The sequence below is a fragment of the Solea senegalensis genome, linkage group LG2, assembly GCF_019176455.1.
Source record: "Solea senegalensis isolate Sse05_10M linkage group LG2, IFAPA_SoseM_1, whole genome shotgun sequence".
NCBI classification, from domain to species: Eukaryota; Metazoa; Chordata; class Actinopteri; order Pleuronectiformes; family Soleidae; genus Solea; species Solea senegalensis.
In genome coordinates this window covers 23282629-23308185 of record NC_058022.1, presented here as the reverse complement: position 1 = coordinate 23308185, position 25557 = coordinate 23282629, and the positions used below count along the sequence as shown (strand labels likewise).

The 25557-nt window shown below is 44.9% G+C and overlaps 1 protein-coding gene across 1 annotated transcript; it reads left to right on the top strand.

The window, feature by feature from the left end:
* On the top strand, positions 1 to 24671 carry LOC122786013 (uncharacterized protein C21orf62 homolog). The gene is made up of 2 exons (XM_044052008.1): positions 1 to 56; positions 22353 to 24671. Exon 2 carries the CDS (start codon positions 22416 to 22418, stop codon positions 23163 to 23165), a length of 750 nt encoding a protein of 249 aa, XP_043907943.1. The 5' UTR covers positions 1 to 56; positions 22353 to 22415; the 3' UTR covers positions 23166 to 24671.
* The last annotated feature ends 886 nt before the right edge of the window (positions 24672 to 25557 follow it).

Below are 25557 nucleotides of genomic sequence, written 5' to 3'. Positions count from 1 at the left end.
CATACATATGAGGAAGTTCCATAGAGTTCCAACGAGCTGGAGCAGACACTGTACATGTAAGTACACCTATCTCTCTCTCTCTCTGTGCCTCTCTCTGCTGCATACATACAACACAGTGTCCTGCTGATGTGTCACATTAATGTTACTGTTTCAATGTTGAATCGATTGCTGTTGTCTACAAAGTTTTGTACTTGGTTTTCAAAAACAATTCTCCCCTTGTGAGACATGATGCACTTCATGCCTCTGTCATGAGAAACACACGCACACACAGCTGAATAATGATGTCTGTCACAGGATAATCAAGCACTGGCACACGAATGATTTCTCTCTCTCTCTGTCCAAATCACATAAAAACACATCATACCATTTACAGCAGTTACACTGTCGGTATTTTTGTGTGCTGTCTTTGCCAGCAAGACTAGTGCTGTTGATTTAAACAGATACATCGTTTGTGAAAGAACAGGATGAAGGGATGTGTTCTTCTAATATTAAAACATTTCTTGTAGAAACAATATAATATCTTGTTAAAATCATTTATATTTTAATCTATTAAAATTTAGATTATTAGTATGTCTTTGTTCTTGTTATTAAATAACTCTGACGGGTGTGACATCTACTGTGCTGGGAACTCTTTACCCGTGAGCATATTCCAGTTAGAGAATGAGAGGGACACCAATGATCGTTTCACTTCTTTTATGTAAAGTTTGAGCAGCCGGGTAAGTACACACATTGTAGGCTAAAAACAACACTGATGCTACAAAGACCCCAAAACGTAAACAAAGCTGCCCCCTAACAGCCTGACCCAATATATAATGGACTAACTAAAGGATGTCTGATCAAATAAATGAAATTATATTTAACAATATTATTAACATGCAGTTTAGCTACTCTCAAAGGGAATTGTAACAGCCGCCCCCTAAATAGCATGATATTTTGAAACAAAAACATGAATTCCCACAGCAAGAGTCCTTTAACCAGGATCAAGTGATAGCAAGCGCAAATCGCTGCAGCGGCAGCTTGCTGTGGTATTTCCAGTGTTGTCTTGGAGCTGCATTCAGCATAAGATACACGCGTTTCAATAAGTTTACAGACTCACATGCTCACACATGACATTTCTCACGCTGATAAGTGATAAAAGTCACATGTATGCCCGCTTCCACACAACTGGACAGCTGGAGTCGCGACACTAGGTTTTTTGAGCAGCTCCATGCCACATGAACGATGCTCTTTTTGAAAAAGCCGTGGCAGTTTCACACTCATTGTCCGAGTGAGAAACTTGTTTTGCGTCTAACCACGCACCCTTCCAACCTGATATCGTCGGTGTTAACGGAGGTACCCGTACCTGGAAAATCGTCCCATTCTCGTTAAGAGAATGGGAGCATCTGTTCATTTTGTTTTTGTTCGTGGATCCAGTTAATAACTCCCAACTAGGTTTATTCTAAGTATACCTGCAGAAGAGGAAGTCGGGTTGCGCAGACTCCTACTCCTGTCGACCCCTGCGCCCCACACAGATGCCCAGCCTCGCTACGAAGCGTCCGCTCAGTTTCTCCCTCATCTCCACTCATCGGCGTCTTCTCCCGGTATGGACCCGCTGCATTAGCCTTTGCCCGTTCCATTTCTTGTCCTTCCTCGTGTTTCTGTTCATTTATGTGCATCCTTAGCAGCTAAACAGAGATGTACACAGCCAACACAGCCAGACTACCGGCTCTTTGCCTTTAACCCCCAGAATGCATTGCATGTTGGTCACGTGGTCTGGCGAGCTGTATTGACTCCCCGTTTACTTCTGTGTTTAACTGTGGCGCCGTCCGCCCTGCTGTTGGTGGTTTTTATCTGTATATTTTTTTGCACCATTGCCCCACACGGAGCGAGATCACACGGGAGAATAGAGGATTTTGTTCGATCTGTGAAACTACAGTTTGACTGGACACACTCCAGCTAAACTGTGTGATCAAAGGAAATCTCTATTCACCCGCGTGTTTCTTTTCTTTTCTGGTTATTCGCGATCGTCTCTCTCTCTCACACACACACTCACTTTCTTTCATTCATGAATGAGAGTCTCCTCATAGGCGCCATCTTGCGTCGAACACGTGCCTCTACAGCCATGCTGTCACTTGTTCGACCCAAGATCTGCGACCTCACTTTGGTGTCAGAAGTGGGAGTGGCTTAGCTCAGCCAAACGCGTCACTTCCCCTTCCTTATCTTTGTCTCCTGTTACACACACAAACACGCACTCATCCATACACACACGCTGGTGTTTATGTTGTATAGCCTGTGTTGTTTTAGTTTAGCAAGTGATATTTGTTGATTCAACTAATAGATTTTCGTTATACATTAATGTTCACTTTCAGTGAATATGATTGTTTAATTGATTTTTGTTATTTGATTTATTAAATTATTACTTTTATTCACCTGAAGGAACGCTCTGTGTCTTTTGTACATGAATACTGTGACAAATGGGGGTTGAGAGGGTCTGTGCTCGGATTCATACCTTCAATACTGTTCAATTGGGATATCTTTGATATCATAGTCAATTACAGTGATTATTTAAGACTGATTTTAAAGGCATATATTGAAAATCTTTTCCCTGTTTTCAGGGTGGTGCCCCAATGTACAATTAATTAACATTTAATTAATTTTTCAAAATATTTAATGAAAAAAATTTAAATTATTTTTTTTATTTTTATTTTTATCAATCAAATATTTGCCACTATTGTTGTTCCCCAACAAAAGTCACACTGAGGCGAAGCAGGGTCGGACACCGCCCCATGAAGAGACTACTGAGTAGCCTTGACCAGCTCTTCCCAGCTTCAGCACTGGGTGATGTCTGGTATCTTGAGTGGTGAGCTTGTCTGTGTGAAAGCACAAAAAACACCGTTTTAACTCACTACTGTCCTCTGGCTCCATGGTGCTAGGACGAGATGTTCATTCATCCGATGGACGTCGAAGGAATACTGGTCCCCAGATCCTGCAGGCTCAGCCAAAGTCTTGCCCCGTGTGAGATCATCAGCTGGATTGTTGGCTGTATCCACATATGGTGTATTTCCACCGGCTCTACTCGCCTCAGCACAGCACAACATGGCACGACTAGGTTGCATCTCCACTACTAAAAAAGTACCTACTTAATGTGGGCGGAGTCATCACTGCACGGCTGAGTGAAACTGTGGTGACTTTGTTTTATATGCGACACACACACAGCAGAGTGACTAGTGACTTTACACCAGACTTCTGTAGTTGTTGGAGATTAACCCATCCTTGACCTTGCCATGACAAATGAGACATGGACTATGTTATCACTCGTTGTGGTGAGGTACGCCACTGAACCACATGCTTGCTCAGAGTAGTCACAGAGGACATGGGGTGTGTACTCTGTGGTGTCAGTTGCAAGCTCCAATGGTGCATATGTTGGCCAGCTCGGGGAGTTCCCTCTCCCAGCTGGACCAGGCCTGGAGGATGACCAGAGGGAGGTTCGGGTCGTCCCAGCTCCTCTTCTTTGCCCACAGTCTCTGGACAAGGATCTTAGCCCATGTAGTGTATGGCATAATGATCCCAAGTGGATCATACTGGCGGGCGAGCACCTTATATATGTATCCCATAGTTGGGGTCTCAGTACCTGGAGGCTTTGGCTTGTAACAGAGCCAGTCAGTTGGATAATGCCATCGCAGGCCAAGAGCTGGCACCTGTGGATTGATGCTCTTCTCAGCTAGCCACAGCTCCATGCTTTCAGATCTGGCACTGGACGGCAAATGGGAGACAACAGATGAGAAGTAACTTGCCCACTGTCGAATCTTGAATCCTCCCGAGGGCAGACACTGTCGCAGCTTGTCCACGAGAAGCTTGGCCAACTCAGCCGTTGACAAGCTCTGACAATTGGACAATTGTCCACATAGAAAGAGTGTTCAATGGACTGCAGGACATCTTCATTCCCTGGAGCACTTTCCTTGACATGTTTTTGCAGAGCAAATCTCACAAAACACAGGCTGCTTGTGGTACCAAGACTTGCTGGTAGACATCAGGCTGTTTATCTCTTTGCAGGTTTCTCCAAATGAACCTCAGCAGTGGCTGGTCCTAGGGTAGAAGCCGAACCTGGTGGAACATAGCTTGGATAGCTCCACTGATGGCGACAGCGTGCTGGCGAAACTGCAGGAGGACCCCAGTGAGAGATGGTCCGAGGGAGGCAGGCAATGTTTTCCATTGTGATGGACAAGGTGATGATGTATGAACCATGACTCATTGGAGCTCTTTTCCTCTTCCTTCTGGAGCGTTGTTACACCCACCATCAATAAGCTTCTGGATCTCTGCTTCATATACCTTAGCTTTGACAGGTTCTTTCAGTCATCGTTTCTCTGTGCTGCGTAGCTTTGGCATAACTGCAACTTCAACATCTGCTTTAAGAAGTGGCATGCGGAGCAGAGATGTGGCCTATCGAAGTGTGTCACCAACCTTCACTCTCTTGGTGCGTGCTTCCAAGACGCCCACCCCCTCCTGGTCCAGACGGGACCTCACTGCTAACCACTCACTACGGAATGGAAGCAATTGTCCCTCATGTGCCATCAAGCTCTGGAAGGCTTTGGGGTCTCCTAGTTTGAGTTTCAGGATGGCTGCAATCTCACTTTGTGCCAACAGATGCGGCTACCCATACTGTCTCTGCAAAGCTTGCATGTCGGCAGTGTAGGGTAGCACATAATGTCTGCATGACTAAGCTATTAGCTTGGCTTCGTCCAGGACCAAGTATTCCATGAGCACATGGTATTTGTAATGTTCAGAGAGTTCAGTGTGTGGATTGAGCAGATGGGAGTACTCGTCCTTTATTGTCACAAGTACCGATGTACAGCGAAATTACAACAATCAACCCGTCCGTACGCACATTAAGACAATCCAATCCAATACACTTTATTTATATAGCACGAGTTTAAACAAACACAAGGTTTCCAAAGTGCTGCACAAAAGGATAAAAAAAATATGCATGTGTACACATAAAACAAATACAATCACATAAAATCAACACTCTAAGACAGCACAATAACACAGACATGACAGGAGGCATGATAAAGAGGGGGGAGGAAAGGGGAAGAAACCAAGAAGAGGGGGGTGGGGAGGAAACTATGCTCCTGTGGGGGAGTACAGTGTGGGACCGGGAAAAAAATAACCTCAGCAACATAGGCACATTTTACAACAAAGAACTCAAGAACAACTTGCACCGGGGGAGGGGGAAGCGAGGTGGAGGTGTTCCAGTGCAGGCAGGCCGTCAGCCGTAGTTGCAGCCATTCTACGGCGCAGGTGCGGACCCTGCCTGTCGCACTGGGGGCTGAAAGCCACGAAGGCATGGGATGGGGGGGTAGAGGGGTGTGTTGCATATGTGCATGTGTGTTTGTGTCCATGAATGCGTGTGTGTGCATAAGCCTGGAGACTCGTTTTGTCTAGCCTCACAATCAATGTCTCCATTCGCGGGATACTATTGCGATAACACAGCGGTTTTCCATGGAGACATCCTTGATCAGGTCCCAGACAGAGTCAACAATCAACAGGTCCCACGGATCCATCATGTAACCAGTGGCAAACGTACCGTCAGGGCATACGGGTTCCCCCGAACCCAAGCTTCTCGTTGAGAAAATTCTGTTCAAGGCCATTTTAGGTCGGCAAACTCTCTCTCACTGTTGTGTACCAACTTAGGAAGTTTAGGTATACTGGGACTGGAGGCTGTACTGAACCTGCAAAGCCAATGCGGAACCAGGTGAAGCAGGCACCAGTAGATAAGCTGGCTGAGTTGAGGGGGTAGAAGGAGGCTGATACAGTTGCAGCTATTGGTTAGGCTACGGTGATGGTGACTGGTATATGGGCGGTATAGAGATGGTTGATGGAGGCAGGGGAATGGCAGTGTTGTACATTAATAACTGGTAGCTGCAGCAGTGTGCAGTATATGGAGCTGTTGCTATCTGGGGTGGTTGATACACTGGTTGTGCAGACATAAGTGGAGTGTATTGCAGCACTGGTACTGGATTTACAGGTGATGTCTGCATGGGCAGGTACTGAAACTGTGCATATGGTGGCACTCTGCCATGTACATTGTTAACCATCAGCATAGAATGTAGAAGACTGGTTAGACTGGAAGCCATATGTAGCTATTATCTGTGGACTTGCATAACTCATTGCTTGTGATGCTTGAGGAGTAGGCTGCAGCATGACCACATTCAGCATAATGGGGGGGGGACAGTGTCACAGTTGATGGCAGAGACTGAGTCAGTGAGTCAGTTCCCCTGTCTACCACCTGGTGTGGTAGACACGTCTTCCTCACTCCAGACAAGGAGGGTGGTCTGGTGAGATACCTCTCTCATGTTTCAAAGACCTGGGGTGAATTTCTTAACCTAAAGTTCTTATTCAACATTCGTTTCAGTATCTCACTATGGTATATAGAGACTCCCGTATTGCCAGACAAGCTTATCTCGAAGACCCGTTTCCAGTCTATGACCAGTTAAACAGACACATTTGGAACAGCACACATGCCCAGTGTGAGACAGCGCATGCATTGAGACATCTAATATGTAAAACCTGGTGAAAGTGTGCAGCGTCAAATCTCTTCAACAGACACACCGTGAAACAGCGCCAAAGACGTGGCCAAACCACGCGTGGAATGAGCACGTACACCCACAGGAGAATGCTGTCTCTTGCTGTTATATGCCATAGTAATAGCACCTACGATCCAGTGCGACAAACTTTCTTTCTGCCATTTGCCATTACATGCACATTGTGTAGAGGATGCCCTGGCGCTCTGAATAGTCAATGACATTTTGCGGCAACCTGATCGTGGTAATGTTCAGCCTTTCCCAGGCCAGGCCCATAGAGCCATGTGCTCTGGATGAGGATGAAAAATCTCTCCGCTAGCCAGTGTTTCGCTGGCCAGTGATCAGACTGAGCTATCAGAGAGAGACCCCTCTCTGAGAGTAGGGATGATCAGCTCTAATGGCGGAAAATCATACAGGAGGACATGTGGCCACTCGTGTGCCAAAGCATCCAGCCCCATCGGTGCGTCCTGGTCGGTTAGGGAATAAAACAGAGGACACTGTGTGTTCTCCTGTAATGCAAAGAGGTCCACCTGCCCGACTATTTTTTTCCCAAATTAGAGCCACCACCTCGCTGCAGAGTTTCCACTCCTTGTAGCAGGGACTGCCCCTGGACAGTAAATCTGCACCCCGGTTCAGGATGCCGGGCATGTGTGTGACTTTCAGTGATAACAGGCAAGAGCTGCTCCACACGATCAGTCTGTGTACCAAAGTGTGCAGATAACTTGAGCGTAACCCCACTTGTTTGTTGATATACGCCACTACTGTGGAGTTGTCCGTCCTGACGAGAACATGCCGCCCTCTCAGAAAGGGCAGGAAATGTTTCAGTGCCAGTATGACAGCCTGGAGCTCCAGAAAATGTATGCGCACCACACGCATCTGTGAGCTCCAAACTCCATTCACTGTCCTGCCTTTGTGCATGGCACCCGAGCCCACCATGACAACGCCTGAGTTCAGAAATGCCATGCTTCTCGAAAGGTGCAGCACTATGACGCATGCCATAGAATCCAAAACCTGACAGTGGTCATGGTGCATCAGACTCAGTTTGAGTAACGCAACCCACCTCTGAAACGGTCTCATTTGTAAGACGACGACCAAAGCTGATGCCATCAGCCCGAGAAGCCTGTGACAGAGTCTGAACTTTAGCAGTGTCCGTGACAAGCCTGAAAGGCTCTCACTCTATCGCTGACAAACATGCCTTTAACATAACTGAATTTAGAGAAACACCTATAAGACAGATGTTCTGAGTTGGAGTCAAAACACTCTTTTCCCAGTTTATTTTGAAACCCAGGGACATCAGATGTGATGTGAGCAGTCTGGTGTGTGCCTGAAGTTACTGGACCTGCTAGAAGCCAGTCGTCTATGTATGTCGCCAGTCATATTCCTCTCTCCCTTAGAGGTGCTATGGCAGCCTTTGGTGCATTTTTACATTTAAAACCTGTGGACTCAGAGAGAGCCTGAAAGGGGAGTAGCAGATATTCATAACGGATGCCTCGAAAAGCAAATCTGAGATACTTCCTGTGCGGTGGGCACAAAACGTATCAGAGCTGCGTGTGTTAACATCCTGAACGTGTACTGTCTCATGTATTTGTTCAGTGCTCGCAGCTCCAATATTGGTCGTAACAATCCTCCTTTTTTGGGGACTACGAAATATCTCAAGTAGACACCGCTCTGGCTCTGCTCTGGCAGTACAACTCGGGAATGATGGTCGGTGTGGCCACTGCCCTCATTGCACTCATCACAGCAGGCTGCTGTCCCACTAGTGGAGCAATGGCTCCCTCTAGCGGGCTCATGTGCACAGGCCTGTTGTGTTCCTTTGTTAATGTTCTTTTTTTTGTTATTTTCATGTTTTTTAATGCAGCCTTAGGAGGTCACAAGCCAGTGTCTTTTTGAGCCAGTCCCAAGCCCAGATAAATCCAGAGGGTTGCATCAGGGCATCCGGCGTAAAACCTATGACTTCCATACCGGATCGTTCGAGGCCCGGGTTAACAGCGACCGCCATTGGTGCCAATAACCTACAGGGTAACAGTGGAAATTGGGCTACTGTGGGTCGAAGTCGAAGGACGAGAGAGGGAAGGCGGGTTCAGAAACAGAGAGAAAAGAGGAAAGGCAAGAGTCTGGGACTGACTGTAGAGACTTGGAATATTGGGACGATGACGGGAAAAGCTAGAGAGTTGATGGACATGATGCAGAGGAGGAAGGTGGATATACTGTGTGTCTAAGTTGTACTACTATGGTATTGATAGGAAGAGAAATGGAGTAGGGGTTATCCTAAAGGAGGAGTTTGTTAGGAACGTCCTGGAAGTGAAAAGAGTGTCAGATAGACTGATGAGTCTGTAGCTTGAAATTGAAGGTGTGATGTTAAATGTTATTCATGGCTATGCCCCACAGGTGGGATGTGAATTAGAGGAGAAGGAAACATTCTGGAGTGAGTTAGATGAAGTGATGCAGAATATCCCCAGAGGTGAGAGAGTGGTAATTGGTGCAGACTTCAATGGACATGTTGGTGCAGGAAATAGAGGTGATGAAGAAGTGATGGGCAGGTTTGGTATCCAGGACAGGAAGGCAGAGGGACAGATGGTGGTAGACTTTGCAAATAGGATGGAAATGGCTGTAGTGAATACTCTTTTCCAAAAGAGGCATGAGCATAGGGTAACTTATAAGTAGGAGCACACAGGTAGACTACATCTTGTATAGACGATGTAATCTGAAGGAGATCAGTGACTGCAAAGTAGTGGTGGGTGAGAGTGTAGCAAGTCAGCATAGGATGGTGGTTTGCAGGATGAATCTGGTGACAAGGAAGATGAAGAGGACAAAGGCAGAACAAAGGACAAAGTGGTGGAAGCTGAAAAGAGAGGACTGTTCTATGGTTTTCAGGGAGGAGTTGAGAAAGAATCTGGGTTGTCAGGGAGAGCTCCCAGATGACTGGACAACTACAGCTAATGTAATCAGGGAGACAGGTAGGAGAGTACTTGGTGTGTCGTCTGGAAGGAAAGTAGATAAGGAGACTTGGTGGTGGAATGGGGAAGTGCAGGAGTATATAAAGAGAAAGAGGTTAGCATAGAAAAAGTGGGACACTGAGGAGACTGAAGGGAGCAGACAGGAGTACAGGGAGATGCAGCACAAGGTTAAGGTAGAGGTGGCAAAGGCCAAACAAAGGGCGTATGATGACTTGTATGCTTGGTTGGAAAGTAAGGAGCGAGAGAATGATTTATACAGGTTGGCAAAACAGAGAGATAGAGATGGGAAAGACGTCCAGCAGGTTCGGGCGATTAAGGATAGAGAGGGACATGTGTTGACAGGTGCCACAGAAGTAATGGGAAGATGGAAAGAGTACTTTGAAGAGCTAATGAATGAGGAAAATGAAAGAGAGCAAAGGGTAGAAGACTACTGTGAACCATGAAGTAGCAGAGATTAGTAAAGATGAAGTGAGGGGGGCATTGAAGAGGATGAAGAATGGAAAGGCAGTTGGTCCCGATGATATACCTGTGGGGGTATGGAAGTGTCTAGGAGAGGAGGCAGTAGAGTTTCTGGTTAGACCATTCAACAGGATCTTAGAGAGTGAGGGGATGCCTGAGGAATGGAGAAGAAGTGTGATGGTGCCCATTTTTAAGAATAAGGGAGGTGTTCAGGATTGCAGTAACTACAGAGGAATAAAGTTGATGAGCCATACAATGAAGTTATGGGGAAAGAGTAGTGGAAAATAGACTGAGAGCAGACGTCAGCATTTGTGAGCACCAGTATGGTTTATGCTTAGAAAGAGTACTACAGATGCAGTATTTGCTTTAAGAATGCTGGTAGAGAAATACAGAGAAGGTCAGAGGGAGCTGCATTGTGCCTTTGTAGATCTGGAAAAAGCCTATGACAGGGTGCCGAGAGAGGAACTATGGTACTGTATGAGGAAGTGTGGAGTGGCAGAGAAGTATGTTACACTGGTGCAGGACATGTATGCCAACTGTGAGACAGCAGTGAGGTGTGCTATAGGTGTGACAGAGAAGTTCAAGGTGGAGGTGGGACTACATCAGGGTTCAGCTCTGAGTCCCTTCTTGTTTGCGGTGGTGATGGACAGACTGACGGATGAGGTTAGACAGGAATCTCCATGGACTATGATGTTTGCAGATGACATTGTGATCTGTGGTGAGAGTGTGGCAAAATGGTAGGAGGTGAGGACAAACCGACAACGCCACCTCAGGGAATTTCACCTCGAGGAAATAACTAAATAAAATTACTAATATAGCCCACGTTAAGTCTCCACCAAGACTAAGGGCACAGGTTCAAAAAGCACTTGAGATGAGACGTGATTCCAACAATAAGTAAATATTTTATTAACAATCCTTAAAAATACCATTGATAAAAGGAATCAAACACTTTCTTAGTCTTAGTTGGGGACAATGTAGACTACTTGCCTGCAAAGCTCAGCTTAATAAAAAAACACAAGGCCGGGCCAGGGCTGGGGGCCTAATGCAGCTGGAGGAAATCTGAGAAGGAAAAGGGGTCTTAGTATACACCACAGTGAGTCCCGTACACCATCCGGATGACACCCAAGTGCTGTACAGTCGAGGGACCAACGACAGACACCACCACCAGGGGACCAACCGCTATCTGCCCCACAGCTCCTGCCCTGCAACAAAACACAAAAATGATCAGCGGAGTGAATGCCAGCAGCTCACAACTACACACACACACACAAACCCTACTAATACAAAATAGAATATAATAAATCAAAATGAACATACAAATAAACAGGATACAAAGAAATAAAACAATAACATGCACAAACACTATCTAAATAATTCACAGGCTGGCCCAATTACCTGCCAAGCGAGCAAAGAGCAAAATTACTCAACCTTAATGTGGTGTAACAATTTTAAAAGACACCACGATCAGCCTGCATATACAGTACCTACCAGAGAATAGCAGCGCATCGCTTCCAACTCGTGAGGAGAGGGAGAGCGAGAGAGAGAGAGGTAGTGCACGGCTCACTTGCCGTCTACAGCAACTAGAGACCAAAAAAACCATTCAGTCAGCGGCCCAACAAGAGCTAGCAGCGGCCAGAGCATAATGTAGCCAGCTTACCTTCCGAAACCGATGTGTTCACCCACAGTGGAGGGAGCACACTTCAACTCCGCACGGACAATGCAGCAGACTCTGAAAACAACAGAGTGGAAGCGTGACACCACTACCACTGGCCGTAACTTCATCACTGTATTTAATAATCCTACCAGCATAACCTACCGCACAATTAGGGAGTATGGATCACCGATCTGTCGCAGCCACGCCAAACCACGATCTGAACTGATCACAGCATCCGGGAGGAAGGTATGACGCACATCCGAGGCGCAGTCACCTGCCCAAATATATATAACAGTGGGCGGCACTGCCCCGCAATTACTCAATGATTGATTCGGTCCGGTGATTGAGTGCACCCGTGAAGAACGGGGGTCACTTCAACTTGCCACAAGAGCAGAGACCAGGTGGAGGAAAAGCTCGAGAGGTGGAGATATGCTCTAGAAAGAAGAGGAATGAAGGTTAGTCGCAGCAAGACAGAATATATGTGTGTGAATGAGAGGAACCCAAGTGGAACCATGAGGCTACAGGGAGTGGAGATAAAGAAGGTGGAGGATTTGAAGTATTTAGGGTCAACAGCCTGGATGTGCGCCTGCAAACATTTTGTTCTTGCAGGGCCTGGAACATGCCCTTATGAATTTCATGAATAGAACATCTTTTGGGGGAGAAAGAGCAGGTGTCTGGCTGAACCTGACTTCCCTCCCTGGTGACAGTGCTCTAGGTGATGCGCCACTTGCCTTGAGCTCTGGTGGCTTGCCCTGACCTCGGCTGGCCAGCTGGGTTTGTGGCTGAAGCTTGGGGACATGAAATGCCGGGCAAACATGTGCTGGGGTGCAGTTGCACTTTGCTGGGGAGACACAGCTTAAGTGCTTCACCTTCCCTTTTCTTCTCAGGAACGTTGAGGAGGTGTGTTTTCTCCTTTGGGGAGAGGCTAAACAGGTTTAGCCACCTACCTCTCTCCCGGACAGCACATCAGTGTAGACCAGGGGTGGGCAATTATTTTTCCCAAGGAGCCACATGCGAAACAAAAAATATTGTTGAGGGCCAGGCCAAATTTCATTTGATTTTGATTGTAGAATAAAGGTACCACGATTATCTTTCTTAACGTTGTCTTCGATATAGGCTGCCCCCGACTCTTCATCAGATAAGTTCTTGTATTTCTCCTTGTGTTTGGTCACGTAGTGATTCAGATTGTAATCCTTAAACTCAGCGACTTGTGTACCACAAATTAAGCACACGGCTTTACCTTTGACTTCTGTAAAGAAATATTCAGCAGTCTTGTTGAAAATGTGCCATTTGGAATTAACTTTTCTTTTTTTAAAGTGAGCCGACATTAGGGGGCCAGGGGTAACTGGTTGCTGTCACCTGTCTGTCGCTATACAGACAGACGCAGATATGTGCATCCATATGTATGTGGCCTGTGAGCTGTAAAATGGCCAGGTCTGGTGTAGACGGAGGCAGAGGTCTGTTACCACGCACAGCTCGTCCCATACACTCGGGGTGGGTGTGGTTGACAAGTCCTCCTGTAAATTGGCCTGGTACGCCAGTAGCAGCGACAATGCATTCAAAGCCCTCACGGACATGGCCACAGCTTTGTACCCCTTTTCAATGAGCAACGACTGAAAACAATCAGCTTTGGAGGGGAGGGCTGGGCCTACTGGAGTCATGGTGAGATGCCAGCTCAGGTGCTCAACCAGTCCTAGGTGGGAGAAACCATCTTCTCCCATGTCGACCCAGTCCAACGCCGACCCTCCCAGGGGTTTTTTTGCGGAGAGGGGTTTTTTCCATGACCGTGTTGCCTCCTCCAGGCACTCAGGGAATGCCAGCATCAGCTGTTTTGAGGTTGCCTTTTCCATGGTGAGGAGAATGGAAAAATTAAGCTCCATTGTTAAAAAACGAGAAGCGGTAAGCAGCTAGTATGGTGGTTAGCTGCAGCAGCTACTGTTTGGTGACAGTCCAGCTACTACACTTAGTCAGCAATGTAGTGTAAGGTAGCATTCAATGTTATACAAGTTGTTAGCTCACCCTGCAAACTGTAATGCCCGTTAGCTACACCTGTCGTCTGAGAGCGAGAAGAGGTATTAAACTCAAGAGATGCAACGTGACGTCAAGCTTATAAAGCAGGAGGGAGTCCCTCCTCCAGAGACAGACCTCACGTCTTCCAGCCAGCCAGGACTGGCTTACTGAAAAAAAGCTTCTGAAGTGAGATACCGAAACAAATGTTGAATAAGAACTCTGATGGGTGTGACACTGCTGTACTGGGAACTTTTCACCGGTGAGCATATTCCGGTTAGAGAATGAGAGGGACACCGATCATTGTTTCACTTGTTTTATATGAAGTTTGAGCAGCCAGGTAAGTACACACATTGTACGCTAAAAACAACACTAATACTACAAGGACCCCAAAGCGTAAACATAGCTGCATAACAGCCTGACCCAATATATACAGTAACTAACTAAAGGATGTCTGATTAAAATATTCAGACAAGTAAATTAAATTATATTTAAGAATTAACATATTATTAACATGCAGTTTCCCAATTTATAACAATTGTAGTGTACCATAATGAGAAGATAGAACTTTCTTTATCCATGTAAGTACTTGAATCCTATAATAGATCTAGTCTGCTACAATTCATTGATTAAGAATGGATTAGTAAATTAATTTCCAACTTTTTAAATAATATCAGTTATATGATGTGTTTTTTTTTATATTGTGGCGGGCACTCAGGGGTGTGTTCTCTCACCCAGTTGGTTTCTGGGTAAGGGGTGGTTCTGTGATATATGTATTTGCTGTATGGGGCGTATGTGTTCTTGCTGTTCCAACTCAGACAGAATAAAACCTGTGAAACTCACCTACATCTCCGCCTTTCCTCATCCTGCAACATTGGTGACCCCATTTTGAACATGTTCGAAGAAGCAGAGGATTGTGATTCCTCTTCGGCCATGGCCCAACTGCCGTCGGCCGGCGGAGCCGGCGCTCAGCAGCAGCTGTGGGCGCCGGTGATTGAGAGGAGCTGCTGTTTGTTAAAGACACCCTGTCGGGTGGACGGTTTCTGGTAGACTCCAGCTCCCAGAAGAGTCTTCTCCCCCCAGCAACAGCGGACCTGTCGGCCCATGGCAGTGGCCAACGGCTCCTCTATCGAGACCAGGTCTGTGACTGTTTGTTTCAATGGACGCAAATTTCACTTTGACTTTGTGTTAGCCTCCATTACAGTTCCTGTTATCGGGGCAGATTTTCTGTGTGCTAATGGTTTGCTAGTGGATGTCGCTAATCGCCATTTAACTGATGCTGTGTCTTTTGCTACTTTTCCGTGTCAGACAGGGGGCTCCGGGCCATTAACACACGCTAACTTTTTGGTATCGGGTGATGTTTTTCAGTGTTTACTGGCAGATTTGCGCATGCCGTTTGGCCTCAAGGGCGCGGCACAAACGTTTCAGAGGCTGATGGACTCGGTGCTGCGTGACCTTGCGTTCGTTTTAGTCTATCTGGACGACATTTTGGTGGCCAGCTCGTCAGCTGATGAGCACCTGTTGCACCTTAAGCGAGTTTTCCGGCGCCTCGATGAATGCGGCTTGATTGTCAACACAGCAAAATGTCAGTTTGGACTGCCGGTGATTGATTTCTTGGGTCATCGCATTTCGTCGCAGGGTGCGGTTCCTTTGCCTTCTAAGGTGCAAGTGGTTGCGGATTTTCCCTTTCCGGCCTCGGTCAAGACCTTGCAGGAGTTTTTGGGCAAGGTGAACTTCTATAACCGTTTCCTACCTTGTGCTGCCCACCTCCTGTTGCCGTTATACGGGGCCCTGAGGCTGAAGAAGGCCAACGACCAGGTCGACTGGACCCCTGAACTCATTCAGGCCTTTATTTGACAGGGCTAAGTCTGCCCTGGCAAACGTGGCGCTCCTAGGGCATCCTGTGTCTCGGGTGTCCATTGCTCTCACAACCGATGCGTCGGACGTGGCTGTGGGGGCGGTGGTCAAGCTGCGTGTGGCGTTTTTTAGCCGTAATTTGCGAGCGCAAATACATCGCTTTTGACCGGGAACTGTTAGTGCTCTACCTGGCTACCCGCCATTTCCGTTTCCTGCTTGAGGGCCGCTCTTTCACATCTTATGTCGACCACAAACCATTAACGTTTGCTATGGCGAAGGTGACTGAGCCATGGTCAGCGCCACTTGGCAGCCATCTCCGAGTTCACAACGGACATTCAGCATATGGTGGGTAAAGCGAACCCTGTCACGGATTGCCTGTCGCAGGTGCTGGTGTGTCCTGTGCATCTTGGGGTTGATTTTTCCACTATGGCTGCCGATCAGCCTGGTGACCCGGATATCCTTACACTTAGGTCCGCCAGTACCAGTCTCACATTGGAGGAGGCGGTGGTGCAAGACGGTGGTCGATATGGTTCATTCACTCTCTCATCTAGGAGTCCGGGCGTCAGTGAGGTTGGTGTCGTCTGGCCTGGCCTGCGCAAAGAGGTCAAGGAGTGGGCAGCCGCATGTGTGGCTTGTCAGCGCGCTAAAGTTCACCAACACACTAGGGCACCGCCCCAGCCCCCTCCACACACACACACACACAGGCACACGGCCCGAAAATTCATCCAGAATACCTACAGATGAATGAAAAATATGATTTTGTTGAATAATGTTTGAGCCACAACAGGATAGTTTATACATAATAATAAATCACAATTAAATACAGCTAGCTTTGTTAATCTATTATGCTGCAGTTTTCTTTATTGTAATTCTGGACCATAAATGATAGTTTGACTATCATTATAATATATCATCATCATCATCCTCCGCTTATCCGGGGCCGGGTCGCGGGGGCAGCAGTTTCAGCAAGGGACCCCAAACTTCCTTTTCCTGAGCCGCATTGACCAGCTCCGACTGAGGGATCCCGAGGCGTTCCCAGGCCAGAGTGGAGATGTAATCTCTCCACCTGGTCCTAGGTCTACCCCAAGGCCTCCTCCCAGCTGGACGTGCCTGATACACCTCCCTTGGGAGGCGCCCAGGAGGCATCCTCACCAGATGCCCGAACCACCTCAACTGGCTCCTTTCAACGTGAAGGAGCAGCGGTTCTACTCCGAGCTCCCCCCGGATGACCGAGCTTCTCACCCTATCTCTAAGGGAAAAGCCAGCCACCCTCCTGAGGAATCCCATTTCGGCCGCTTGTACCCACAATCTCGTTCTTTCGGTCATGACCCAACCTTCATGACCATAGGTGAGGATAGGAACGAAGATTGACCGGTAGATCGAGAGCTTTGCCTTCCAGCTCAGCTCCCTTTTCGTCACAACTGTGCGGTAAAGTGAATGCAGTACCGCACCAGCTGCTCCGATTCTCCGGCCCATCTCCCGCTCCCTCATCCCCTCACTCGTGAACAAGACCCCGAGATACTTGAACTCCTTCACCTGGGGCAAGGAGTCACTCCCTACCCGGAGAAGGCAATCCACCGGTTTCCTGCTAAGAGCCATGGCCTCAGACTTAGAGGTGCTGATCTTCATCCCGACCGCTTCACACTCGGCCACGAACCGATCCAGTGAGCGCTGAAGGTCGCAGGCCGACGAAGCCATGAGGACCACATCATCTGCAAAAAGCAGCGATGTGATCTCAAGCCCGCAAAAACCACAACCCCTCTCCCCCACGACTACGCCTCAATATCCTGTCCATGAAAATCACAAACAGGATTGGTGATAAAGCGCAGCCCTGGCGAAGGCCAACACCCACAGGAAACAGGCCTGATTTAGTGCAGAGAACCATAACACAGCTCATACTTTGGGCGTATAGGGATTGGATGGCCCTATATTATAATATATACAAGCTCTATATAGTACGACTATAAACTTTATAGGCTGTTTTCACAGACACCTGTCTTTCTTGGTTTTGTGTGTAATCATTAATAATATAAAATCAATCAATGGACATATATATGTATACATAGAGAAGTGTGTGTGTGTCTGCGGTGACCATTGAGCCAAATAATTACACAAATTTCTTAACTATCAAATAGGGTTAGAATACACAACTAGAGGTATGGTGGTCTGCATGAGAAGGGTGGCCTGGAAAGGCATCAAATTCCCGGCCTGAATTATTGTCCCAGTCTGCCACTGGTGGAATGTACACCGCAACAATGGTGACGGTGGTGAATTCCCGGGGCAGGTAGCAGGGTCTGCATCTCACAATCATAAACTCAATGCACCAGCTGTTATTAGTGTAGATGCAAATGCCACCCCCCTCGGGTTTTACCTGTGAGAACGTGGCTCCTATTGGCTCTGAATGTTGTTAGCCCGTCCAGGCTAATGGCTGCTTCAGGGACAGATGAGTCTAGCCACGAAAATGAAGATGCAGCAGTTTCTTGTTTCTCTTTTGGTGGTTCTGCCTTTCAGACAGTTCCTTTATTCATGTGCATCAGCACAGTGTCTGAATCCGCCCACTGCTCCATTGACTCCCAGTGAAGATCAGCTTCCCTGGATGTTTATAACATTTCTGGCATTTATTCAATCAGCGTCTCACTCAACTCAGTGATAAAAAACGATGCATTAAAGCATTTTTTTTCAGATACATTTGGCATTTTGGGGCAAAATTCTTTTTGTTGTGAATGGAGCTACAGCTTCCTAGTGAGAGGGAGGGAGTGGGAGACACTGCAAAAAAGATGGGTGATATAGAGTGTAACTAAGAGAGGAGGAGGAGAAAGAAAGAGAGAGGAAGGGAAGATTAGGGTGGGAGCATGTGGAGGAACATGAGGTCAGAGGAATGTGTGGAGCCTCTCCTTTAACAAACTGGAGTTGTGTGGAGCAGCAGCCGCCTGACATAAAATCACTCACAAACACACACTTTTAACATTTTCTTTGCTAATTCTTCCACTTTTACTTCACATGCTCATTTGTGTTCACAAACACAGTTGAAGTACATTTATCTAAACAAGGTTAACAACAAAAACATGTCTTCAGACTCACAGGAGCTTGTTGCAGGGATTAGTGCATAGCTGGAAGTGAAGGGAAAAGGAAAGCAAAATAGAGAACAAAAGAGACAGAGGCATCGGAATGACAAATGGAGTGAAGTACAGACATATGGAAAGAAAGAAAGAAAGAAAGAAAGAAAGAAAGAAAGAAAGAAAGAAAGAAAGAAAGAAAGGCGACTGCTGTACATGTGGGAGAGTCAGATGCTGGGAACAGCTGGCAAGACAATGACTAATATTATTAGCAGTGAGGTAAGAGAGTGAAGGCTGGGGAAGGACTGAGTGTGTATGGAGAAACAGCTGCTACTGTAAACCAACCACAGTGAAGTCACATGTATTTATAGCAGCTTACAGTCGTCATGATACCAGAAATGATGCTTTAATGCCAAATCACACTTTAAACTCTTAACATCCACATTTCCCCCAGTTGATTCTCCATAGCCCAAATGTACTTTTCTTTCCTTCTTTTGGCTTCTCCCTCTCTAAGGGTCACTATAGCGGATCACCAGCACAGCGATCCACAGATTTTCTTTCTTTTTTATGGATGCCAGTGTATAAAAGCCTTCACATCTGTCCGGGCTTGGGCTGGCACTAGGAATCCAATGGATATGCCTTCCATTGATCAATGGGGAGCAATGGGGATCGGGTGCTTTACAGAGGCACCCAAGCCCTTGGCCTGTCAGGATTCAAACCGTCAACCCTCCGGTTGCAATTGTTTCCACTTGACCTGAAGTAAAGTAAAATTAAAGGGGACATATTATACCCTATTTCCCCAAGTTAAAATAGTTCCCTGGTGTCCTAATGAACATGTCAGTGATATGCTTTGGTCAAAATACCATAAGGATGAAGAATCATAGCAGTTCAATAACCCTGCCAAAAACGCCCCTTTCAAAACGCTCGGTTTTGCACATGGTCCCTTTATATGCAAATGAGACACAGGCAAACACACACCCACTTCTTCCAGGGGGTTTCTGATTTGTCCTTTTTACTGCACTCGCTCAGCTCCTGTTCCCTCCGCTCCATTCCTCTCCCCCTCCCTCCACTAGTTCTCTGACAATATCAACATGGCAGCGTGCACGGAAAACAGCGAGAGTGGCGTCACAGGAAGAGACGTCCGACACAAGGATCAAGCCGAACAGTGCCGAACTGTAAATCAGTTAAAAAAGACTTAACAATCCTAAAAACGTGTGTTAATCTCCAACAATTACCAGGGAAATGTCTAAAATCTCAATATTTAAGCATCACACTGCCGCTGTATTTCAGTCCAGAGTCTGTGCTCCGGTCATGGAGGACGTACTGAACAAATATTTTTAATTAGGACGTGTCAGAATGGTCAGTTATGAGCTCTATTTGACCTTTTCTTAAAAATGTGTGTGTTTGTACGTCAGTGAAATACGGTCGCTGACTAAATACGGCGACCGCTGGACGCAGTCTGATGCAAAGTGGTGCGAACACACAAACACACGTTTGCTGACTTTATCCAGCACATTAGCCATGTCCCTCCGCGTTGATATAATACCGCTCTTCCTCCCTCTCCTGCACTCTCACATTTTATAGGGAGAAGGTGGAGCTAAGGTGGAGCTCTCGAAGTAAACTTCCTGGTGGGGTGGCAATGCGTATTGTGTTGTCACATTGTGTGACAACACAATGCGCAGGGAATTCAACATCGAATGTTTTATCGCCTATACTTACACTAAGTGTCAAAATGTATTATTTTTCCACACTTTGGCAACTGGTACATATATATGAATATATATATATATATATATGTATACATATATATAAATTATATGCACTTCAATCCACTACACAGTAAGATATACACTAGACCACCATAAAAGAGGTGGTTATTTTTTGGCAAATAATAAACTGCATTAACCTTTTTATACCCAACTTTGAGTCAACTCACTGGGCTTCTCTGAGAAATTAATCAAGCATAACAATCAACCAGTATCAATTATAATTTGACATCTTATTCAAGCTGATTAAAGATTTGATCAAGAGAAAATCTTAGATTTACTACGAGGGAAACAATTTGATTTTGTCATTGGCAATATAAAGATTAAGAAAGATTTACTTGAATGGAAGCGGCTGATGTCTGTGTGTTGATCAAAAAACACACATTTCAAACCTTATTCTTTAGTTAAATTCACAACAAATGACTTAAAAGCAGGTGTATTTTTCTTTGAATTCAAATATCTGATGAAAGTGAGACACTAACTAAAGCAAAAACTCAGAGTATATACAACCTGATTTATACATAAACTCGAAGAAATCATTGCTAATCTGACCTCAGCTCTAAATGAATTTCTTTTCCAGATGTGCTATTAGACAGTCCAGTATGTGTTCACCCTGAACACAATCCTCACTCTATTTCAAAGAAAATGACGACAGGGGAAAAGATGTCTAAGTCAAGGCCACATACTCAGTCCAACTTTCCACCATTCCTGAATGATGGAAATAAAGAGTCCAGTGTTTCATTACTGAGCATTTAATGTGGCTGGTCACTGCCTTTTCACCACAGAGCAGCACAGAGCCGGAATGTTTAGAAGCAGCTGGACACCATCTGCTGCAGGCATGGGGCCTGGAAGGAGCACGAAATACACGACACGTGTGTGTATGTGTGTGTGTGTTTGTGTGCGTGTGTGCGTGCGTGCATGTGTGTGTGCCTCTAAAGACTATAAACACAAAGCCACAAACACAGACACAAAGTAGCAACCGGTTACATAAGGTCACATGTATGTGTGTGACGTGATTATAGTGAAGTTCTGGAGTGAGGGGACTGTAGTAATAAGCATGGTTTATTATTGTTGTTGTTGTTATTATTATTATTATGATGCTATAATTATCATTATTAGTATTGCTATCATACTATTATTGTTATTGTTATTATTATTATTATTATTGTTATTATTATTATCATCATGATTATTATTACTATTATTATTATTATTCCTACCTGTAGTTCCTTGATGAAGAATAGTCCTGCTCTTATACACTACACAGGGTTGTGGACAGACAAAAAAAAAAATACCATCAAATTTCCAAAGTTTTTTAAATATTATATTTGAGAAAATATTTAAATATTAATTGGAAGAAAGACTAAGAGAATAAAATATATATATTTTATTTAACCAGGAATAAAACTCATTGAGATCAATTGTGTCCAGTCCAAGAGAGACAGTAGTACAATCAAGGTTAGGGCACAGATACAACTAATTCAATCATACAGCATATTCAATACAATGTAAAACAATAAAACATATGAAACACATCACTTCAAATATACAAAGTGCAGGATAATTAGTTAATTACCCATTTTTTCTATAAAATCTATTTAAATGCATCTTAAAGCCTCTAAATCATTTAACAATAAAATTAAATGTTTCCAATGAGACAAGTTTCACACAATTTTGTAGCTTGATCCAGGAAGAGGGACAACAATCAAAACACCTAAAAGCAAAAAAAGAGTCTGCTTCCTCAAATAATTATTTTACAGCCATCCACATCCACAAGATGTTTCTGTGACAATCCCTGGCAAAGCAACTACAAAGTATATGAGAACATTCTGCATAGATTACATTCTTTTGCATGTCCATGTCATAGGTCTCTGTATATTACATGGATCAAGGTATTTTCAACTTTCAAAGATCTACATCAGTTTATATGCTTTCACTCCCATTCGGCCAGGCTATATTTGATTTTTTTGTTTTGGAGTGTATAACAATATCTATCAATTTAACAATCTTGGCCATACTCTGCCATCTGTTCACAGTGCCCTCCATCTCTGTGCAGTCTGGTCTCTCCAGTCGGTGAAGATGTAGCTTGTTTGATCTCCATGGAAATGTCTCCAAACACAGTCTCCTCTGCCCTGTTGCTGTGGTCTCTGTGGTTGCTCCTCTCCCTTGCCCCTATCATCCAGACGACACTGTCCGCCCCCGCATCCGGACCCTCCTTGCTGCTCAATACCACACTGCTCTTCAACAGTGGAGCCCCAGGCTGTAAGTTGCAGAACTGCAGCTGCTCCACACCCGTGCAGGACTGTGACGAGGCTCTAGCCATGCTGCTGTGCAAATGCCACACTGTTTTGCGCTCCACTTTGCCCCGTACTGGACTCAGATATCCTGGACACCTCGTCGTGTGGGTGAAGGATCTCTGGGTCCTGGAGGAGCTGCTGAACGGAAGCATGGTCAGCCATTTACACTTGTCTTTTTGTGGAATGAAACCATTGGACAGTCGATATCTGGCTTTGCTAGGTCTACAGACCCTCAGGGTCCACAGTGCAGCACCAGGAGTGCCTTACCCCAATCAGGAAATGAATATCCTTTCTGCAGGTGTTGCAGTGGAGTTAGAGGCCCGGTCCTTTGACTTCTCCTACTTCAGTGTCACCATCATGGATGTAGCAGTGCTCAATGGGCTCTCCAGCATAAAGGCTTACAGTGTTATAGGACCACCTGCTTCAGTTTTCTCCCAGCACTTTCCCCACCTAACCATTCCCCTGTCTCTTCTATCCCCTTCTACACCTGCTGACCACAGTGAGCAGCCTGCAAAGCCTCTGCACAACCTGCTCATTACATTTGTTTATTGACTATCCACAGTCAGGTCTGTAGGACAAGTGAGAACTGACACACATGGATCTGATATGACACTGGGCGGGCTATTTCTGGTATTTCTTCTGTGGAGTTTACTGTATGACTGGCTGCTATGGTCTCATTCTGTGGCTCAATGCTGCATATTCATTCGTTCAGTCATTCATTCAGTCATTCATTGTCTACTTTTGTCTTTATCGTCCACATGCATTACACATGGACACGACCAACCATTCACTCTCACATTCACACCTGAAATGTTCAATATCAGACCGTGACAAAGGTAAAGTTGGTTTACCAATGAGAAAAGTCACAATCACTGTGAGTTAATCTGCTACTGTATAAGACTATGCTTAGCTTGTGCTTAATTTGCATAAATATTTTTGATAATTTTGTTCATATGTAAAACAGTATGGTACAAGCCCATACAGTATAGCTATAAATTAGCTCCTCGTAGCTGCTTAAAGGTACAGTAGACAGTTTTTGATAAATAATTCAGTCAAACCTTTTATTTCAATGTCAACTAGGGCTGTCATAATATACATATAAATCAAATACAAAAGACAATTTCAACAAATTTACACTCAGTTAAAATAGGACATGGGTGGCAAAGTTAAAACAAAATAATTTAAGTTAGCAAGTTACTGCATGTCAATGTGTCTTCATGTATTGCTAACTTCAGTTTGAATTAAGTTAATGAATTAACATTTCAAGTATTTGTACGTTATGCTTTCAGTGTACAGTGTAGAGGGTAAATGAGCTGTCCCATACATGAGCATGCATACATGAATGAATCAAACTGTAAGATTCCACTTTCTTTTAGCAGTGGTGACATTATGTTTTTGTATGATGAGTATTAGGGCCATACTGAAGAGGAAAACAAGTTATTTAAGCGTTCAAGAATAAAGTTTTCATATTATGAAAAAAGTCATAATATTGCAACTCCACCCACATGACGTGATGGCCGGAGTGGTCTAAGGTGACTCAATGGTCTACCTTCCTCATCAAAGGTACTTCTGGTTTCTGAATGGAGGTGTGGCTTCAAATCCCACTTCTGACAATTCCCCCAGTTATCAATAAATTCTGGTTTTGAACCAGTGCTGATGCTGTGGGGACCCCAATCTGTTTAAAAACCAAGTCCCCATAATGAAAATGATTTCATCTTTAAGTGAAATTGAATTTTCCATTGGTGAGGTATACAGCCATTTCTTCTAAACTGGTTTAGCTTTGTGGAAAGGACAACATTTTTACTGCATAATCTAAAAAAAAAACATGGCAGACATGTTCTTCCTAAATTTTAAGATTGTATCTCATTATTTTGACTTAGCATCTCATAACTAGGAGATAACATCTCAAAATTATGACTTAGTATTTCATTATGATGAACATCCATTTCCACCACTTGGAAAAAAGGCAAACCCAAGTTATAATATGTCATATTATACATCTCATATTTTGAGATGCTAAGTCATTATTTTGAGATAATGTCTCACAATTATGAGAAGCTAAGTCATAATAATGAGATACAATCTTAAGATTATGACTTAGTATTTCATAATTATGACTTAGTGTCTCATGAGTATGACTTTTTTGGCGGAAACGTACTTCCCATAGGAGATGAGGATAAGGTTAAGTGAACACAGTTTCCTTCGCTGTGTTGAACACATTGATGGTGAAAGGGCTGGAGTTGTTTTTTTTCTTTAAAAAGGTTTGAAGCTTTGTTTGTTAAGTGGAAACAGATTTTATTGCGCAACAGACATCTTTTAGTAAACATGACCAGAACATGCCAAGATACTTTGCTCTGTGTTAATAAAAGAGTTTGTACTAAAAGCTTTGGTATTTTTTGGTTGGCTTTAAAGGGATACTTCCATTTTTTTTAAAGCATGGATGTAGTCAGTGCTGACAACCAGCTTGAGACACAGATGCTGCTTTGTCATGGCAAACATGGCTGCCATTGGGGACACAAAAAAACTGAATTATACATTTACACCAGCATTCACACCCAGTAGCCAGCAGAGGTCCCATAATAATAATGGTGTCTCTTTCTCAAGCTTTACTATAGCCCTTTAATGGGAATCCAAAGCACATGGAGTGGCTCAGTGGTTAAGACCACTACCCTGTGTGCGAAAGACATCATGGTCGCAAGTTTGACTCCGCCCCTGGCTGATTGTACTCAATTCCATTGTAAGTTGCTTTGTGTCTTCTAAATTCAATTCAATTTTATTTGTATAGCGCCAAATCATAACATACATTATCTCAAGGCACTGTACATAGACAACATCAAGGAGAGCAGAGAACCCCAACAGTTCACACAATGAGCAAACACTAGGCATCAGTGGAGAGAAAAAACTCCCTCTTAACAGGAAGAAATCTCTGACAGAACCAGGCTCA

What these genes read in the sequence shown, in the direction of transcription:
- LOC122786013 (XM_044052008.1), top strand. Translation starts at nt 22,416, where the DNA reads ATGGAAATGTCTCCAAACACAGTCTCCTCTGCCCTGTTGCTGTGGTCT.